At 54.8% G+C, this 16632-nt stretch overlaps 1 protein-coding gene across 3 annotated transcripts; it reads left to right on the forward strand.

Moving 5' to 3' along the window:
• The first annotated feature begins 2214 nt into the window (after positions 1 to 2214).
• PGAP3 (post-GPI attachment to proteins phospholipase 3) lies at positions 2215 to 16078 on the forward strand. 3 transcript variants are annotated; one of them, XM_082679176.1, is made up of 9 exons: positions 2281 to 2421; positions 2969 to 3017; positions 3644 to 3741; positions 4537 to 4689; positions 12484 to 12546; positions 13259 to 13320; positions 13634 to 13770; positions 14045 to 14249; positions 14399 to 14712. In XM_082679176.1, the coding sequence occupies exons 2-9, from the start codon at positions 2969 to 2971 to the stop codon at positions 14460 to 14462; spliced, it is 831 nt and encodes a 276-aa protein (XP_082535302.1). In that variant the 5' UTR covers positions 2281 to 2421; the 3' UTR covers positions 14463 to 14712. The 3 variants fall into 3 exon arrangements, with proteins under 3 accessions (XP_082535303.1, XP_082535301.1, XP_082535302.1); XM_082679177.1 differs by lacking the exon at positions 2969 to 3017 and having other exon boundaries at positions 2215 to 2421; positions 14572 to 16078; XM_082679175.1 differs by lacking the exon at positions 2969 to 3017 and having other exon boundaries at positions 2215 to 2421.
• Positions 16079 to 16632: the final 554 nt, after the last annotated feature.

Genomic DNA, 16632 nt, shown 5'->3' on the forward strand with positions numbered 1-16632 from the left:
ATGGAGAAGCCTGGTAATTGTGTAGGGCTCTTCTGGCAGGCAAAACTCTCAAGAGATGCCCCAGAGAAACAACACCTCATCTCCCACCAGGACAACATGATAGATGTCTCCACCGCCCTCTCCACCTTTAACATAGGATTGTTTTCTCCATCAGGTAGCCATGAGTTTTCAAGGACCTATGAAATGTTTGAGACATGAACAGATTTTCAATGTTAGCTCCAAAATACGATAAGAAAACTACAAAAAAATTAATATTTATTAAAAATGTACGAAATGTAACACTACGTCAATTATTTACAGCAACTCAATTCAACTATATATAGTTACTTATAAATTTCTTTAATGTGGGTGTTGCCACATTTTAACATGTTTGATATAATATAGGATGAGGTTTCCAAAATTGGAACCTTAAAAGTTTTAAAAGAGCTCTATTTCTACCTTGGTGTTCTCTCAAAGGGAGAATTCCTGCTTTGTCCATATTTCACCCTCTTTAATTCTAAATTTCCTCATCTTTAAATGGGGATCCTCATAAAAAGGTTCATCCAAGCGTTATAGTAAGGACAAAATAAAATAATGTATTATAAAAGGACTGATCTATCACACAAAATTGTAAATAAACTATACTTCAATTAAAAACTAAAAAATAAAATTTTAAGATTAAAAAAAAAAAAATGAAACGATCCATCAGATGCAAAGTAGTATTAGCACTCTATTGTTTTCCATCAGCTCCTGGAGGGCTGAGTGGTTGTTTTGTTCATTTCAGCTTCCCAATCAGTATCAACTGGGTGCCCAACTCCAGGGGACACTATTCATGTTATATTTAACTGGAAGACACACCATTCACAGAAAATAGAATGTGAATGAAGCACCCCTGAGCGCCATTCACAGAACATACAATATGAATGGTGCCTCCTGGAGTTGTGCCTTGCCACCTTGGTGCTAGGGCTAAGTGCTCAGGAAATGTTTGCCAAACGAGTGAATGAACAGAATCCAAATCCAATTTTACTTCCAGCTCATTCCACCTCCCAAGATAAAAAGCTGACCAGGGGTGAAGAGAGTGGAGAGGAGGAAAGGCAGTCATTAATCTACACACACACTAATTATGCATCTAGCTACAAGGCGTCAATGCGCCAATGAGACGGGTGTGTGTGTTTGTGCTGGTGGTAGTGTGGGGAGGAGGGGTGATATAAAGCGAGTGTTCTATTCCCAAAGATCCTCCTGTTAATTTTTCTTGAAACAGGACACCTCTCCTATCTCAGCGTGGTCTGAATCACACTGGTGATTTGACAGCCCTGGTTTGGCGCCCAAATTCTTACGATGAATTACGTTGTTCATTTACTTAAAAAAACAACAACAAACACAAAAGTAAAAACAAAAACAAACAAAAAAACAACGCGTTCTTAGCGAGTGCCTACCCTGAGGTAAATTCTGTACTAGTGCTGGTAGTAGAGTGGTAAACAAGACTAAGAGACCACTGTATGTTATAGCACCCTCCAGGTGTTATCACCCCCAGAAGTAGTGTTTAAGTTGAGACTAAAAGAATCAGCAGGAGTGATAGCAAGAGTGATACAGACGAGGTAGAGCCACGGGGCTTGAGAGACATGACCCCTTGAGGGGAGTCTGGGGCAGACGAGTGAGGGAGACCAGTAGGCAGGGGCTGGATCGTGCAGGGCTTGTGGAGTTATGATTTTATCTTGAGGCAAGTGGGAGCCAGTATTTTATGAAGAAGGATGACATGGTCAAATTTGAATTTTTGGAAATAGAGCATGGGCTGGAGGGGTATAAGTAGAAGTAGGGGGATGTGTTAAGAGGCTAATGCGGCTGCCTCGGCGACAGACGATGATGTCTTTAACTAGGGTGGCGGTGCCAGTGAAGATGGAGATAAATGGACAGTGCCGGGTACATTAGGGAGTGGAAACCCGACAGGGCTGGGGACAGAAAACTTGCCCTACCTGAAATAAAGAGGCCCTGGAAAAGAAAGAAGACGGATGTTGATAAGATACCACTTTATTTTGCTTCTTAACCCACCTGGTGTCTCCCCTCCCCTAACCCTGACGTCTGTTACATGCAAATAACATTAAGGCGAGGGGCGGGGCAGGCGCCCAAAAAATTCCGGGAACGTTTATTTAAACTGGGGTGGACTTCAGCGGAGAGTAGATGAAAGAACACAAGGCACTTCCGGTTACTCCGGAAGTGAAGACTCCTAAGCTCCTCCGCCGGCGGAGGGCCAGGGTGAAGGGATGGCCGGGCGAACGGTGCGGCTGGTGCTGCTGGTTGGGGCAGCCGCACTAGCAAGCGGCTCCCAGGGCGATCGCGAGCCGGTGTACCGCGACTGCGTGCTGCGGTGCGAGGAGCGGAACTGTTCGGGGGGCGCACTGAAGCACTTCCGCTCCCGCCAGCCAATCTACATGAGCCTAGCAGGTAAGCCCCACCCCGCGATAGGCCCCGCCCATTGGGCTTGCCCTGCCCCTTTCGCCCCCGAAGACCACTCTGCAATCTGTACCTTAGTTCCTCTCCCGGGTCCATTGTGAGTGTGAGTGAGTGGAACCCCAGAGTGATTAGATAGTCTGTCAACCAGGAGCTTCATTTACTTTTTATTTAGTCAGTCAAATGGGCATTTACTACCTCCTGGGTACAAAGACCTGGAAGGACACTGAAATCAGACCAGGGTCCTGACTTCGGGGCTCACAGTCCCCAAGGGGACTTTAGCCTTCTCAAGGGCAAGGGAGAGGATGATTTGAGCCCCAAAGGACTCTTAGATTAAGTAATAGGGAGGAAGGAATCGTTTCTGGCTTTGAGGAGGTGGGGGCAGTGATTATCTTGGAACATTCGAGAGGAAGGGCTTCTGGATGGATGCATTAAATCTAGGCCTGTGGCCATAGTGGGCACTTCCTTTGTGGCAGGTGTCAAAATAGTTATTTTTCACAACAACCCTTTGAGGTCAATTCTCTTAACCTGATTTTTGCAGATGGGGAGACTCAGAGAGGTTAAGTGTGCTGCCCAAAATCACACAGCCAGTAAGTGGTAAAGTGGAGTTTTTAGTTCTGGCCTGTTTGACTACACGTTTCTTCTCTTTACTATCCCTTTGCATACCAGACAGAAAACAGAGAGTGGAGGCCCTGGACAGATATGGACACATCCAGCAGCTTGGTTTACTCAGCGAGCGGGGTGCATGAAAAGGAGTAGTGGGAAATAAAGTTAGAAAGGGAATATGGGGCCTTAAAAGTCAGACTGAAGAATCTGGGCTTCATTTTCATAGATGGGGTGTAAAACGGCAAGGGTTTCTCCCTGGTGAGTGAGAGAAAATCCTGTGTTCAGGAAAGGCAAACGTAAACCCAGGTATCCACAGATGAGTCCATCAGATGGCAAAGTCTCCGTCTTGGGTGAAAGGAAGAGAGAAGAAACATCTCCACTTGCTCACTGTACACTCCTACCCGCTAAAACACACACACACATGCCTTTCCCTTATTTATATTTTACACCATCTCTCATCCATCCAAGCAGGAAGCTAGAATTTTCCGATTTCTTCTGGTTCTCTCCAACCTGCAGGACCTCTTGGCCTGTTTGAGTTTGGGCCCCATTCGAGCTCGCTCTGTGCCTCCCTATGCTGGGGAGTTCACCAGGCCATATTTATCTGTTTCAGGCTGGACCTGTCAGGATGACTGTAAGTATGAGTGTATGTGGGTCACCGTTGGCCTCTACCTCCAGGAAGGTCACAAAGTGCCTCAGTTCCATGGCAAGGTGAGTTGGAGGGTCAGGGTTAGGTAGATGATGGGAGTAAGATGCCTCTAGTTGGACCACGCTGTCCAAGCAGGCCAGGGTGTGGGGTGATGAGTGTGTGTTTGGGGCAGGTACCTGTTTTTCTCAAAACATGCTGGTTATCATCAGATGGGAACAGTGTGTCCTGCCTCTGGATTTGAGGTAACAGGATCTGGGAGGCTTTGGAGTCTCCTCAGGGAGTGGTCCTGGGCTGCTTAGGGTGGTTGAGATGCCCACCTTGCTACAAAGACCAATTCCCTGAGCATCCCCCGGCACACTTTCTGTTGCTTCTTCAGTAGGAGTCTGGATTAAAATAATAATACCCCCTCAGATTGCCCAGCGAGACAGATTGCTGATGCCTTTTGATCCAGTATGATCCTGTTCTAGAGTGTTGAGGTTGGCAAGAATTATTCTTCCCAGTTTGTCACAGTAAGCTGAGGCTCAGAGGGCTGTGGTTAGTGGTAGAGGAGGGATTAGGACCTGTGTCTTCTAGATGGCAGGTCTGTGCTATTTCCACCAGGCCATACTGAGCCATCCACACTGCCCGGCCTGGTCTTCCCAGTGCTGTGAGTGCTGGCCAGGATAGAGGGGTAACGCTCACCCAGGGACTGCAGGGGAGTTTGCGGAGCTGAAGAGGGACTGCCCCTGAGGCTTTGGCCAAGGTCCAGAGCTGCGGAGCCGGCCGGGGGCCTGGTGATGCAGCAGGTCAAGCAGCGGTAGGTTGGACCAACTGGGCATTGCTTGCTCCTCAGACCCCTCCCTGTGCTCCTTTTTCAGTGGCCCTTCTTCCGGTTCCTGTGCTTCCAAGAACCAGCTTCTGCTGTGGCCTCTTTCCTCAATGGCCTGGCCAGCCTGGTTATGCTCTGTCGCTACCGCACCTCCGTGCCAGCCTCATCCCCTATGTACCCTACCTGCGTGGCCTTCGCTTGGGTAGGTAACCTGGCAGGATTCCTGCTCAACACCCTCACCCAGGAATGAGGAACTCTTAGATCCCCATTATCACCCACCTAGCTTCCCCTCTGTTTTCCAGGGTTAAAGTTGCAGCTATGGGATGGTCGAGCCTGGGGAGAACATGGAAGGTACTGAATTAGGCCTTCCGTTTCTAGCAGAGTCCTAGGTCAGGCTGTTTGAGAGAGTGGGAGAGAGGAAAGAAACATTGTTCTTGTCCTGAAGCAGGAAGCTGCTGAAACACCCAGCAGGGCAATTTACAACCACAGAAGGGAGATGGGCGGTAGGGAGCATGCGGGGACCACAGGTCATCCCAAGGACCCCTCTGGAAGGTTCAAAGCACTGTCAACCCCAGCTGAGGCCTGGAGGCAGTAGCAGCCACAGCATTCCATCTAGAGTTCAGTCTGGTCTTAGACCATCCCTGGAGAAGCTGAAATATGTTCCATCTGAGTATCCAGAGAGGGCTGTGAGCTTCACAGAATGGCTGGTCAGAAGAGCCAGCATCCAGAGCGTGGAGCTGTGTGAGAAGCAGGGACCGTGGTGCAGGAGCCACAGCAACCTTGGAGGGGGGGGTGTGGGAGGAGGAGGTGGCGGTGGATGTCTCTAGACCAGAGCTACCACTGGAAGCCTTAGGGAAACAGCCCACCCTCACTCACCTTCCTGCCATCAAAGCAGCCTCTTGTTCATATATCGAGCGCCTGCTCTGTGCCAGGCACTTTGTTGGGTGCAGGAGAGCCACAAGGATATAAAAACAGACAGGTCCCTGCCCTCTGGTACTAATCACATAAGCACACAATTGAATGTAAAAGGACAGCTGTGAACAAGTGCAGTGGAGGATAGATGTGTGCTGCTGTCGGGGTGTGTGATGGGGTCTAGACCAGTACAGGGCAGTCCAGGGAGGCCTTCCCTGAGGAAGGGGTGTGTGAGGTCAAATCAGAATGATGAGTGAATGTGCACTGGCAGGACAGAGTGCAGGTTATATGAGGACCTGAAAGGCCAGGAGACCGACCAGGCAGGAAGCTGGGAGGGGGTGTGAGGCAGGTGGGCAGGTGGGCAGCAGGTGGAGCCTGGAGATGGATGGGGATGGAGAGCCTGGAAGGCACAGTAACACTTTAGATCTCGACGGTCAAAGCCTCATGAAGCAATGAGGGTTGGAGAGAAGGGGCTTCGTGAATAGATCTGCTATCCTGGCTACTGTGTAGAGACCAGGTTGGAGCGGGCAGGAGTGGATGCGGGGCCTAGTTGGTAATTTTAGCATGGGGCACAGTAGCGAGACTAGAGAGGTGGCCTGGGTCTTGGGAAGGAAAGTATTAAAGAGAATATGTTTGAGCTATGTTTTGGAGGTGACATTAAAATTTTTTAAATGTATTTATTTTACAAACAACTACATAGCTGTTACTGTGTGCCAGGCACCCTTCTAAGCGTTTTATAAATGTTAACCTTGTTAATACCATAACAAGTTTATGAGGTAGGTAGTATTATTGTCCCCAGTTTACAGATGAGGAAACCAAGGACTGGAAAGTTTAAGTAATCTGCCCCGGAGCCAGGGTTTGAATCTAGGCATCTGGCTCCAGAGTCTACACTCTTACCTTCTTGGCTGTGTGGATAACCTAAGATGGGAAGAGAGGAATCAAGGATGACCCCTGTGCTTCTGCTTAGGAGACAGTGATAGAAACTGTGGATGCGGTCACCAGGGGAGAACTTGGTGAGAAGAGAAAGGGTCTAGGATGGAGCCTCGAGGAACCCCAAAACTTAATGGCTGAATAGAGGAGGATGAGCCAGCAACAGAGACAAAAGGAGTGGCCAGAGGGGGAGGTGGGAAATGATTCATCGTGTGGTTGGGGGAGCCCTGGGACAAGGACAGGAAGGAGAGAGTAGGCCATACTCCTGAGTTCTGCTTCAGTCAAATAAAATGAGACTGAAGGCCGCCCCTAGATCTCTGAGGACCTTGGGGAAACTGATAGTGTTGGGGTGCCGGAAGTCCAGGCCAAACCTCAGACTTGAGGGATGGGGATCGGAAGCAGGGCAGCAAGGAGGCTGCCGAGCCTCTGGGTGATGCAGCTCCTCCCTAACACTTCCCATTCAATAGACGTTAATAACTTTTATCAGTTACAGAACACAGATTACGTGACGGGCATGGTCCTCAGTTCTGTACATACATTTTCTCACTTAATCCTTGTGATACCACTGTGAGCTTTGTGGAAGGCTCAGAGAGGGGAAAACCTGCCCCAAGTTAACAGCTAACAGGGTAGTGAATAGTGGAGACAGGCTGGCACCCAGGGCTGTCTGGCTCCAGGGCCTGAGCACCTAGTCCCTCTCTGGGCTCTCTCCACGTGCTGTGCGAAATGCTTATGGAGCATCTGCCGTGGGTGGAGAAAGAGGTTAGCACTTGTGGTAGCTGAAGTCCCCGCCCCAAGGAGCTAAGCCAAGTGGGAGGTCCAGGTCCTGCCAATCTGGGCGGCAGGATGGAGGCAGAGGTGAGGAGGGCTCAGGGAGAGAGCTTTGGGAGCTGTGAGGTGGGGAGATCATGTCGTCTGGGGGAGAAGTCTTTCAGGGAAGCGCAGAGAGGAGGAGAGGCTTCATCCGGGATTCGTAGGCCTGGTCAGGCTTAGACGTGTGCACGTGGCAGGAGAGGAGGTTAGATTCCAGCATTCCAGGCTGGGGGCACAGCAGGAGCAAAGGTGCAGAAGCTGGTCAGTGTGGGGCCTGGACAGGCATCCTTGGGAAGGTCAGCCTGACCACAGCGTGGCTGGGTGAAAGGGAGTCGAAGGGGGGTAAGATGAAGCAGAGAGGCCCCAAGTGCCAGGCTGAGAGGCAAGGACTCTTGTGTAGGCAAGGGCCTGGCCTCAGCCCAGCCTGTCACAGGCATGGGTGGGATAGAGCTACCACTTCCTGTTTTAGGCCTCGCACAGAGAAGGGAATTTGGTCCTGGCCAAGAAAGCAGGAAGGGTGGGGAAACTGAGGACAGTACACCCGTCCCCTTTCCCTTGGGGTTCTTCCAGGGACACTGCCGCCTGGCTCACCGCTTTACCGCCCCCTCGCCCCTGCCCCTGTTAGCACAGGACAGCCCGGCCTGATCTCTCCGAACTAAACTCAGAGCCTCCCTGGGTGGACGTGCTGGTCTGAGGGTCCCAGCGTTTGTCTTCACGACACGCGCCAGAGGCCAGTGGTCACTTCACAGCTCTTGCCTTGATCTCCCTGTTTCTTGGGTCTTTCATCTCACTGGCATCTGCCACTCAGCTTCCTTCTTGGTGAGGATCATACTTCCCAGGTGTACCCTGCAGTCCAGCGTGACCAAGGACCCTTAGGGACAGATCAGGAGATGTTAGGTTGAGAGGGGACAGATACCTGGGGCCTGTGTCACAGGGCACCCTATGGGATGTGGTGTCCTGGGACATGGGACCCCCTTCACGCCACCCATAGGCCCTCGAGGGACAGAGTCTCAGTGCCCACACTCCCTTTGATGATCCAGTTTGGATTTTACGCTTGATCTTTAGTCCTGTGTATGTTTGCACGCGCGAAGGATCCCAGGCTCTGTGGAGGGTGTGGCAGTGGACTTTGTCCTGGGCTGGGTTTTCTGGAACAAGTGGGGCTCCTGATTTCTGGTGGGGTGGGGTGGGAAGGCCCCCCAACCTGCTCCAGCTTAGGTCTTGGGAAGGGGAGTGGGTCTCAGTCTTTTTCTCCGGGAATTAGCAGAGCTAATGAAGCTTTGGCACGAGAAGTCAACCCCTGCCTTGGCATTTAGACCTGGACGTAGGCTGGGCAGCAGCCAGGCTTTGGAGGAGCCTTGAAAACTCGGCCCTCCACAGACCTTTGACTTCGTGGAATCAGGGGCCCCTGCTCTCTGCCGAAGCTGCCAGGCCAGACCAATGCTCTGCCCCTTCATCCAACAAGGAAAGGTCCTCAGGGGTAGAGGTGAGGCTGAGGGTGCCGGGAAGTCCCAGACTGTCTCTGCAGGATGATTCAGGGAGGTGGGGACTAACTGTACCCTACCTCTGCTGAGGGAACTGTGAGAAGAGACAGGTTAAGCCTACAGCAGAATGGTGGCTAGACTTCAGGAAGGACATCCCTACGGTCAGACAAGAGCCAGTGGAACAGGCAATGGCAAGAAATCAAGGGATTTTTTTTTTTTTTCGGTACGCGGGCCTCTCACTGCTGCGGCCTCTCCCACCACGGAGCACAGGCTCCAGACGCGCAGACTCAGCAGCCATGGCTCACGGGCCCAGCCGCTCTGTGGCATGTGGGATCTTCCCGGACCGGGGCACGAACCCGCGTCCCCTGCATCGGCAGGCGGAATCCCAACCACTGTGCCACCAGGGAAGCCCAAGGGATCCTTTCTGATGGTGGAAAAAGCCCCCCTTCTCTAGTCTCCATCCACTTCTTGCCCATTCCTTTCTCAGGAGTGAACTGGGGCCGGCTTGCCCTGCCTGAGGCCTCTGGGGGGGCCCAGGATGGCAGCAGGCATCATATTTAACATTCTGCCTCCCCCACTTCTGAGACACCGAGCTATTTAAAGACCCACTTGTCCCCACCTCAGTGGTGTCAATGACAGCCCCGAGCACTGGGGCTTAGTACTGGGGTCGAATTCCTGACAGATCTGGCTCACTTGGCATCCAACCAGTTTCACGGCTGTGATATTTTTGTCTCAATTTTCCTATTTTCCAACAGACTGAAACAGCCTCCTGCTCCCCCTCCGCCCAGCCTTCTTTGTCCCCCACCAGTTCCACCCTCGTTGGCAACCTGCCCCGCCTCCCCCTTTCCTCAGTGTTTATGCAAAGTTCTTGGCGTCCATCGCCCTCCTGGCCTGTCTGATTGACCAGTTATCCCCCCGCCCCCTCATGCTACTCAGGCTTGGCTGAGGAGGCTGGGAGCAGCCGTACACTTGGGCTGTCCCTTCCCTCCACGGCCCTCTGTCCCTTCGCTTGAGTCTTGATGACAAACTCAAGTGAAGAGAAGTAGCATCTCTTCGGTGCATCCTGGTGGGGTAGTGGCTCAGGAGCAGGGAGGAGGGGCCTCTTCCTACAGCTGAGGCATCTGCGTTCTGGAATCAAGAGACCCTGGGGCCCTGTGGTTTGCCCTGGAACATTGTGACCTTTGCGGGGGGGGGGTGTCAGGTGAAGGGAAGTGGTAGGAGGTCAGTCCCTGGACATGATGAAGGAAACTGACATTTCTGGGTCACCTAGCGTGTGCCAGGCCACAGTAACAGCCACCACTTACTGAATGGCTTCTTTGCGCCCTGTATTTTGCAGACATCGTCCTCACAACCCTCTTACGCAGTGGATGCTATTATGAACCCCGTTTTGTAGGTGAGGCAGCTGAGGCTCAGAGAAGCTGTTATTTGTTCAAGATCACACAGCTCTTTAGGGGCCGAGGCAGAACTTGAACCCAGAGTCCATCTCCTTATGGAGGCTGCAGACATCCTGCCCCCAGCCTGGAACTATGGGATGAGCCTAGGCAGTTGTGGGGAGACCACCCCTTCTTGGCCTAGACCTCCCTGGCCGGCAGGGAGAATGGGAGGCAGACTTGGGCTCTTTGGCCTCAAGTCTGTGAAGTGGTGTGAGGATCCCACACTGGTCAACTAGGTGGGGAGAAGTAACTCCTAATGTTTAACCCTGTTCCTGGGCGCTGTGCTGTACACTGTACTTGTATTGCTCATTAAATCGTTATCAATACTGTGATTATTCCCATTTTACAGATGGGAAAACTGAGGCACAGCAAGGCTAAATAACTTGCCCAAGGACACACAGGAAATGCAGAGGCAGGATTTGAACCCTGGCAGTCTGGCCCTAGGGCCTGCATTGTTAATGACACTATCTCCCAAATCTGTGGAGAGGGTCAGAAGAGGAGCCCTCCATAATGGGAAACTCCCAAGGGGAGAGGGGACTTTTCAGGGGTGCAGAGTCCCGGCTTCAGGTGGGTCTCTGTAAGTGGAAGGCCCCCTGGGGAGGCAGTTGGACAGGGAACCAAGCCGCCCCCAGCCCCATCCCATAGAGCTAAGCCCTAGCGCTGTGCATCCCCCCCAACCCCCAGCCACCACTTAGTTCAGTCCTCCTGTCACCTCCCCCTTCCTGCCATGGGTGACAAGGAGGCCTGGCTGGCCGCCATTCCCTGCTGCCTTCCCCACCACCTCCCCCTCACGTTGGCTCCAGGGCTACTCTTCCCCAAGGGTGTCCCTGTTCCTCGCCTGCCCAGGAGACCTGGCCCATGTGATCGCCTGGGCCCCGTCTCCAGCCCCGGGCCTGCTTCTCTCCCCACGCTGACCCTGAGTACCACAGACTCTGCAGAAGCAGAGTCTGAGAAACGACTCTGCTCTGGAAAATGACCCGTTTTCCAGCCTCCGGACCATGCCTCCATTGCTGTCTCTGGGGAAGGGATAGCACCAGGGATGGGACAGGATGGCTGTCCTCAAAGGAGGAAGCAGCCTGACCTGGACTGATCACCTGACATCAGGGCTGGAAAGGGGACAAAGGATCACTTTGGCCAGCCCCTGATTTGTCCCAGGGGGAAGCTCGGGCCCAGAAGGACAAAGCCTGTGCCCAGGTCATGAGAAGCATACGCAGCAGGAGTTAGCCCTGGACCCAGGCCAGACAGGCTTACACCGGACTCCCCGAGCCTCCAGAGACTTCCAGCTTTGCAGCAGAGCCCAGGCCTCCACCCCATTGCTCTTCCCGTTTCCTCATAAGCCCCCTCGAGCCTGCATTAGGGAACTCATCCTACCCTCTGACCTTCCTGCTGCATACCGGCTGGAGAGTGGCTTTTTACCCTGCTCCCTCTGTCCCCTGCCTGTCCAGTTCTCCTGGTATACTGGACCCCACTGAGCAGCTCCGGCCTTTACCCATCTCCGGCAGGCCTGTACCACCCTAGTGCATCCACCCCCACCTCCAGGGCGTTCCAGGCCAGACCTTGGCTGTTTCTCCCTTTGGCTGCTTTCCCAGCCCTCCAGTGTGTGTATCTCCACCCCAGCCCACCCTTCTTTCAGTACGTTGGGCTTCTGCTGTGGACACAGCAGTCCCTCAAAAAAATGTCAGCACCAACTCCCACAAGAGGCAGGCCTCATTTGCAAGATGATCTGTGCGCTCTCCCCGCGGTTAATTTCCAGGAGAAAGGCCTCCAGCGTTCCCTTGGGCCCTTGCCCACCGCTGCCCCTCCAGCCCTGCTCCTCTACTCCTCCCAGAGCTTGGAGCAGCAGCCACTGGCCTGGGCCTGGAGGGTTGGGCCGGCCCAGCCGGGAGGAGGCTGGGCTCCGTTGGCCAGGCTCCTCCTCAGAGACTGGCCCCAGTGGGACCTACTTGATCTCCCTCCCTTGCTTGCTTGCTCTGGACACACCCCATGCTGGCTCGAGCCCCTCCACCCCACCCACTTCATTCCCGCCACCAGAGGCTGAGGTCACTGGTTCACCTGGCCCGGGTGGGGCTGTCATCAGCACCTGCCAGTTGGGGGAGGAGGTGAGGTTCCCCCGGGGGCTGTTGTCTTAGCCACTGAGTAACTAGGGAACTTGACTGTGCTGGAACTGGTTCCCGGGCCAGGCCGGAACCTGTGGCGGCTGCAGCCCCCGTGGCCTTGGGGGTTCAGGGTGGTGGGAAGCTGAGCCTGACGGCCCCGGGCTGGGTGGGGGTGGAGGGACACGGGTTTGTCCAGTCCATGGGCTCCAGGGCCCAGGGGAAGCATGCTTCTCAGCTCTGTAGATCCTTTTCCCCAAAGTGAGATGGATGTGAGCCCTCTGGGGGGTCTTCCCCACCTTGGGGCACCACACTCACCAGCCACTTCCCTCCTCAGGTCTCCCTCAATGCTTGGTTCTGGTCCACAGTCTTCCACACCAGGGACACCGACGTCACAGAGGTGAGCGCCCTCCCACTCCCGTTTCTGCTGGAGACAGTCCCCAGCGGAGCCAGGAGCGGTGGGGCAGAGCTAGGAGCGGTGGGGCAGAGCTGAGGAGCCAGGAGCGGTGGGGCAGAGCTGGCTTAGTTCTCTCTTAGTTCTCGTGCTGACTCGGTTCACGGAGCACTTGCTCTGTGCTGGGCGTTTTAAACCTATTCGTGCACTTGAGCCTCACTTGACCCCTGTGAGGCAGGTGTGATTATTGGCTCTTCTTAACCGATGCGGCAGCTGAGCCTTGGACGGGGTGAAATCACTTGCCCAGCATCATGCAGCCAGTGAAGGGGTGCAGTCCAGACTTGAGCCCACAGCTGCTGAGCTCCAGACCACGCTCTGAACTCTGCGCATGCTCTTACGTTCTGGAGTCTTGGCGGGCACCCTCTACCAATACCTCTAAAGCCTCGCTGCTGAGCACACGTTTTTTTTTAAATTGTATGTGAATACAAGGGTCAGTCTATTGAATTCAGGCATGAGACAGCGATAGACAAAAGGAGCACGAGACACGTCCCCACCAGCCATAGGCCTAGGACTCCCACATTAGACTCTGGCTGGGCCTCTGCCACCCCTCCCTGCCCCCATCCCTAGTGGGTCCCCTCTGGAGCCTGCCCTGCATGAAGCCTTGTCCACCACCTGTTGCCCACACACTGGTCCTTCATCCAGCTCTCCTTGTCCTCAGAAAATGGACTACTTCTGTGCCTCCACTGTCATCCTACACTCAGTCTATCTGTGCTGTGTCAGGTGAGCCCGCCTTGGCTGCTGGGGGAGCAAAATCAGACCCTGGGGGCAGAAAGGGGTCGCCAGTCTCTCCGCTGGGGGTGCTGTCCCAGGGCTTTCATCTCGCACGTGCATACGCTCCAGACGGCTCTGGAGAGGGACTCTGTGGTGGGACCAGGGGCCCTGGCTCTTTCCAAGGAGGTTGGCAAAGTCCACAGGAATTGGAGGCCTGCCCTGCTAGCCTGTTTTGATGGGGGAGGGGGCAGTGGCTCCCCCACGCTGCTGCTGCTGCGGGACGGGTCACCCTGCATCTGAGCGGCTCTGGGTGGCGGGGCAGGACCGTGGGGCTGCAGCGCCCGGCCGTGGCCAGTGCCTTCCGGGCCCTCCTTCTGCTAATGCTGACGGCGCACGTCTCCTACCTGAGCCTCGTCCGCTTCGACTATGGCTACAACCTGGCGGCCAATGTGGCGATCGGTGAGGTGGGACAGGGTCTCTGGGGGGGCTGGACCATCTGCAGAGCTGCTGGCTTGGGGTGGAGGTGGGCATTGGTGCTGTTCCCAGAGAAGGAGCTTCTAGAAAGACCCTTAGGGGGAGGGAAGGGAAAAGAATTGGGGGTGGGAGAGGGGGGAGGTTGGGAGGAGCCCCTGAGGGGGGCCCTGGGGTCACAGAGCATGGGGGCTAGGAGAGACTTTGGGAGGAGAGAAGGAGGTCGGGGAATGAGCCTCTCCCCGCCCCCACCCGCCCCCAGGCCTGGTGAACGCGGCGTGGTGGCTGACCTGGTGCCTGCGGAATCGGCAGCGTCTGCCCCACGTGCACAAGTGCATCGTGGTGGTCCTGCTGCTGCAGGGGCTGTCCCTGCTCGAGCTGCTAGACTTCCCGCCTCTCTTCTGGGTTCTGGATGCCCACGCCATCTGGCACGTCAGCACCATCCCTGTCCACGTCCTCTTCTTCAGGTGGGTGCTCCTCCCTGCCCGTCCTTGCCTGCCTCTTAGAGGCCTCTGTGCGCTGGTCACCCACTGCCCGCTCGCCTGCAACACCCCACCCTGCCCCCAGGGGACGCTCTCAGAGCTGTGCCTCAGTGGGCTTCTCCCTTGGCCCACAGCTTTCTGGAAGATGACAGCCTCTACCTGCTGAAAGAATCAGAGGCCAAGTTCAAACTGGACTGAAGGCCCTGGAAGCGGGTCTGCCCTCTTGGGGACTCTGTCCCTCCCTGCTGGCTCCCCTTCTTCCCCCCGTCCCTGCCCCAATCCTTGAGATGCCTTTTTTTCCTTTTAGCATCTTGTACTTGGACATGGAGGGTGTGGGACCAGAATCATGTAACCTGCCCAGCCCCTTGCTCACCCCCACATGGCCCTCACAGTTTTTGGCGTCAGTTCAGACCTGGCCTCATAACATCTGGGGCAGGAAAATGGGCAACCCCTCTGCTCCCTGGAGCTGAACAGGGCTGGAACTGTGTTCTTAGCTCCACCGAGAGGAGGGCTGCCTCTCCCTCCCCATCATCTTCCTCCTCCCATCCCCTCACTGCCTGGGTGGTTCCCAGAGCCATCTGTCTAGCTGGGAGACCAGGTACCACAGGCCTTTGGGGATATAGTGGGGTCCCCTTCTGTTACCCCCGTGCCCTCCTCCGGGGCACCACTAGGTGGCACTAGATGCTTGCTCTTTGCCCAGGTTTCAAGGCAGGTCTCATTCTCCCCATGGGATCTAGAGGGACCAAGCTGTTGGGATCGGGGAGCAGCCTCACCCAGACTGTTGTCCCAGTCAGACCCCCAGAGGCCTCACCACACTCCCTCTTCGGGGCCAGGACCCCAGAGAACCCAGGACAGGAATCCCTCTGGCCCCTGTGCTGCTCTTCTGGTTGGGAGCTCGCACGTGAGTGCGTAAGGGAGACCAAGTGTGTAGGTGACGGGCTGGTGGGCACGGGCCTGGGTGTGTGGGATGCCGGGTGGGGCAGTGTGTGTGAGCATTGGCCTTGTGCAGTGTGGAAAGCGGGGGTGTATGTGAGTGGTTTTGAAGTGTGGTGTTGGGGGGCAGGCGGGTTAGTGTGGGTTAGGGGAACGTGTAGAGACTGAGTGGAGGTGCAGGGGAGTGGGAATGCCACACAGTGGGCGGGGGAGAATCAAATCACGTCCACAGCCATTTACTGAGCACCAACCCTATACACAGCCCCAGGCCAGGCAGAAAGCCAGGGTGTCCCCAAGATCTGGCAGGGGTAAGGGTGTCCAGGCTGCATGTGTGTATATGTGTTCCTTTCTTTTGCCGCCCTCTTTATGAACCTCGTTGGGCTTCTGCACAACCCAAGATCTCCCCCAGAATCAGCCCCTTGGGAGGCAGAGGGAGGAAGAAAACTGGGGATCCTCCTTGCCTGGACGTGGTTGGCCAGCCCCTACCCCAGTGTCCTGCCTGCTAAGCCCCTTTGCCACTGCCTGACCCAGGGGAGGGAGGGGGCAATCTGAGGGAGGAGGGGAGAAGGCTTTGGCTGGGTCTGGTTTCTGGTCTTCCCAGAGGCAGGCAGGGGCCGTGCTGTACCTACACCCTGGTAAAGGTGACCCCTGCCAGTTGCCAGCAGCCATAGCACATTCCTGCTCCACAAGGACAGAATATGGAGCTGCAGAAACTTTCCATCCAAAGGCAGTGTCTGTGACTGGAGCAAGGAGTCGGGATTCTCTGCCCTCTTGCCTCTCCCTGGGGGTAAGGGCGCTGAGCTAGGACTCCAACCTCAGGGACTTGGGTGACCTGTAACTTCTTTTGATACTAAGAACTATTTTAAGGTAGGAGGGTGGCAAGGGACATTCTTAATAAACCAATTCTCAGACTCACCTACCCTTTTCCGGCTCATTTGTGTAAGTAGGGTGGGCTGGAGGGAAGAAGACAGAGCTGGCTGGAGGCAACAGGCAGATGGCGTCTCTACCTAGGCCCATGGGAGTGGGGATGGCAAGGACCAGATTCAGGGCAACAGCAGATCTGGATGGAGCTCCCGTCCCGCTCGTAGTGGGGACTGGGAGAGGGAGCTGGTGCCTGTTCTTCCCCTTTGACTTCCCTTGGCCTTTGTGCCTGGGTTGTAGCACCACCGCCTGCAAGTTCTCCTAATTATCCCCCTTCACCTCCCCTTCTGGGCTCTGCTAAGCTCCTCTATTATTTATTTGTTCCTAACCTTTCTGAGCTTCACCTGCAAACAGGATAACAGGACCTGCTGCCGAGTGTGAGGACTGAATGGACCTAGCAGGTGCCTGGCACACAGCAGATGCTGAATGAGTTTCCTCTGACCCTGGCTTTCCTTAGTTTGGGAAGAATGAGTGTACGGAAACCTTCCTTCATGGAAGCTTCTGGGAAAAAGGC

The sequence above is a fragment of the Grampus griseus genome (genome assembly GCF_964374135.1).
Source record: "Grampus griseus genome assembly, chromosome: 20".
Taxonomy (NCBI): Eukaryota; Metazoa; Chordata; class Mammalia; order Artiodactyla; family Delphinidae; genus Grampus; species Grampus griseus.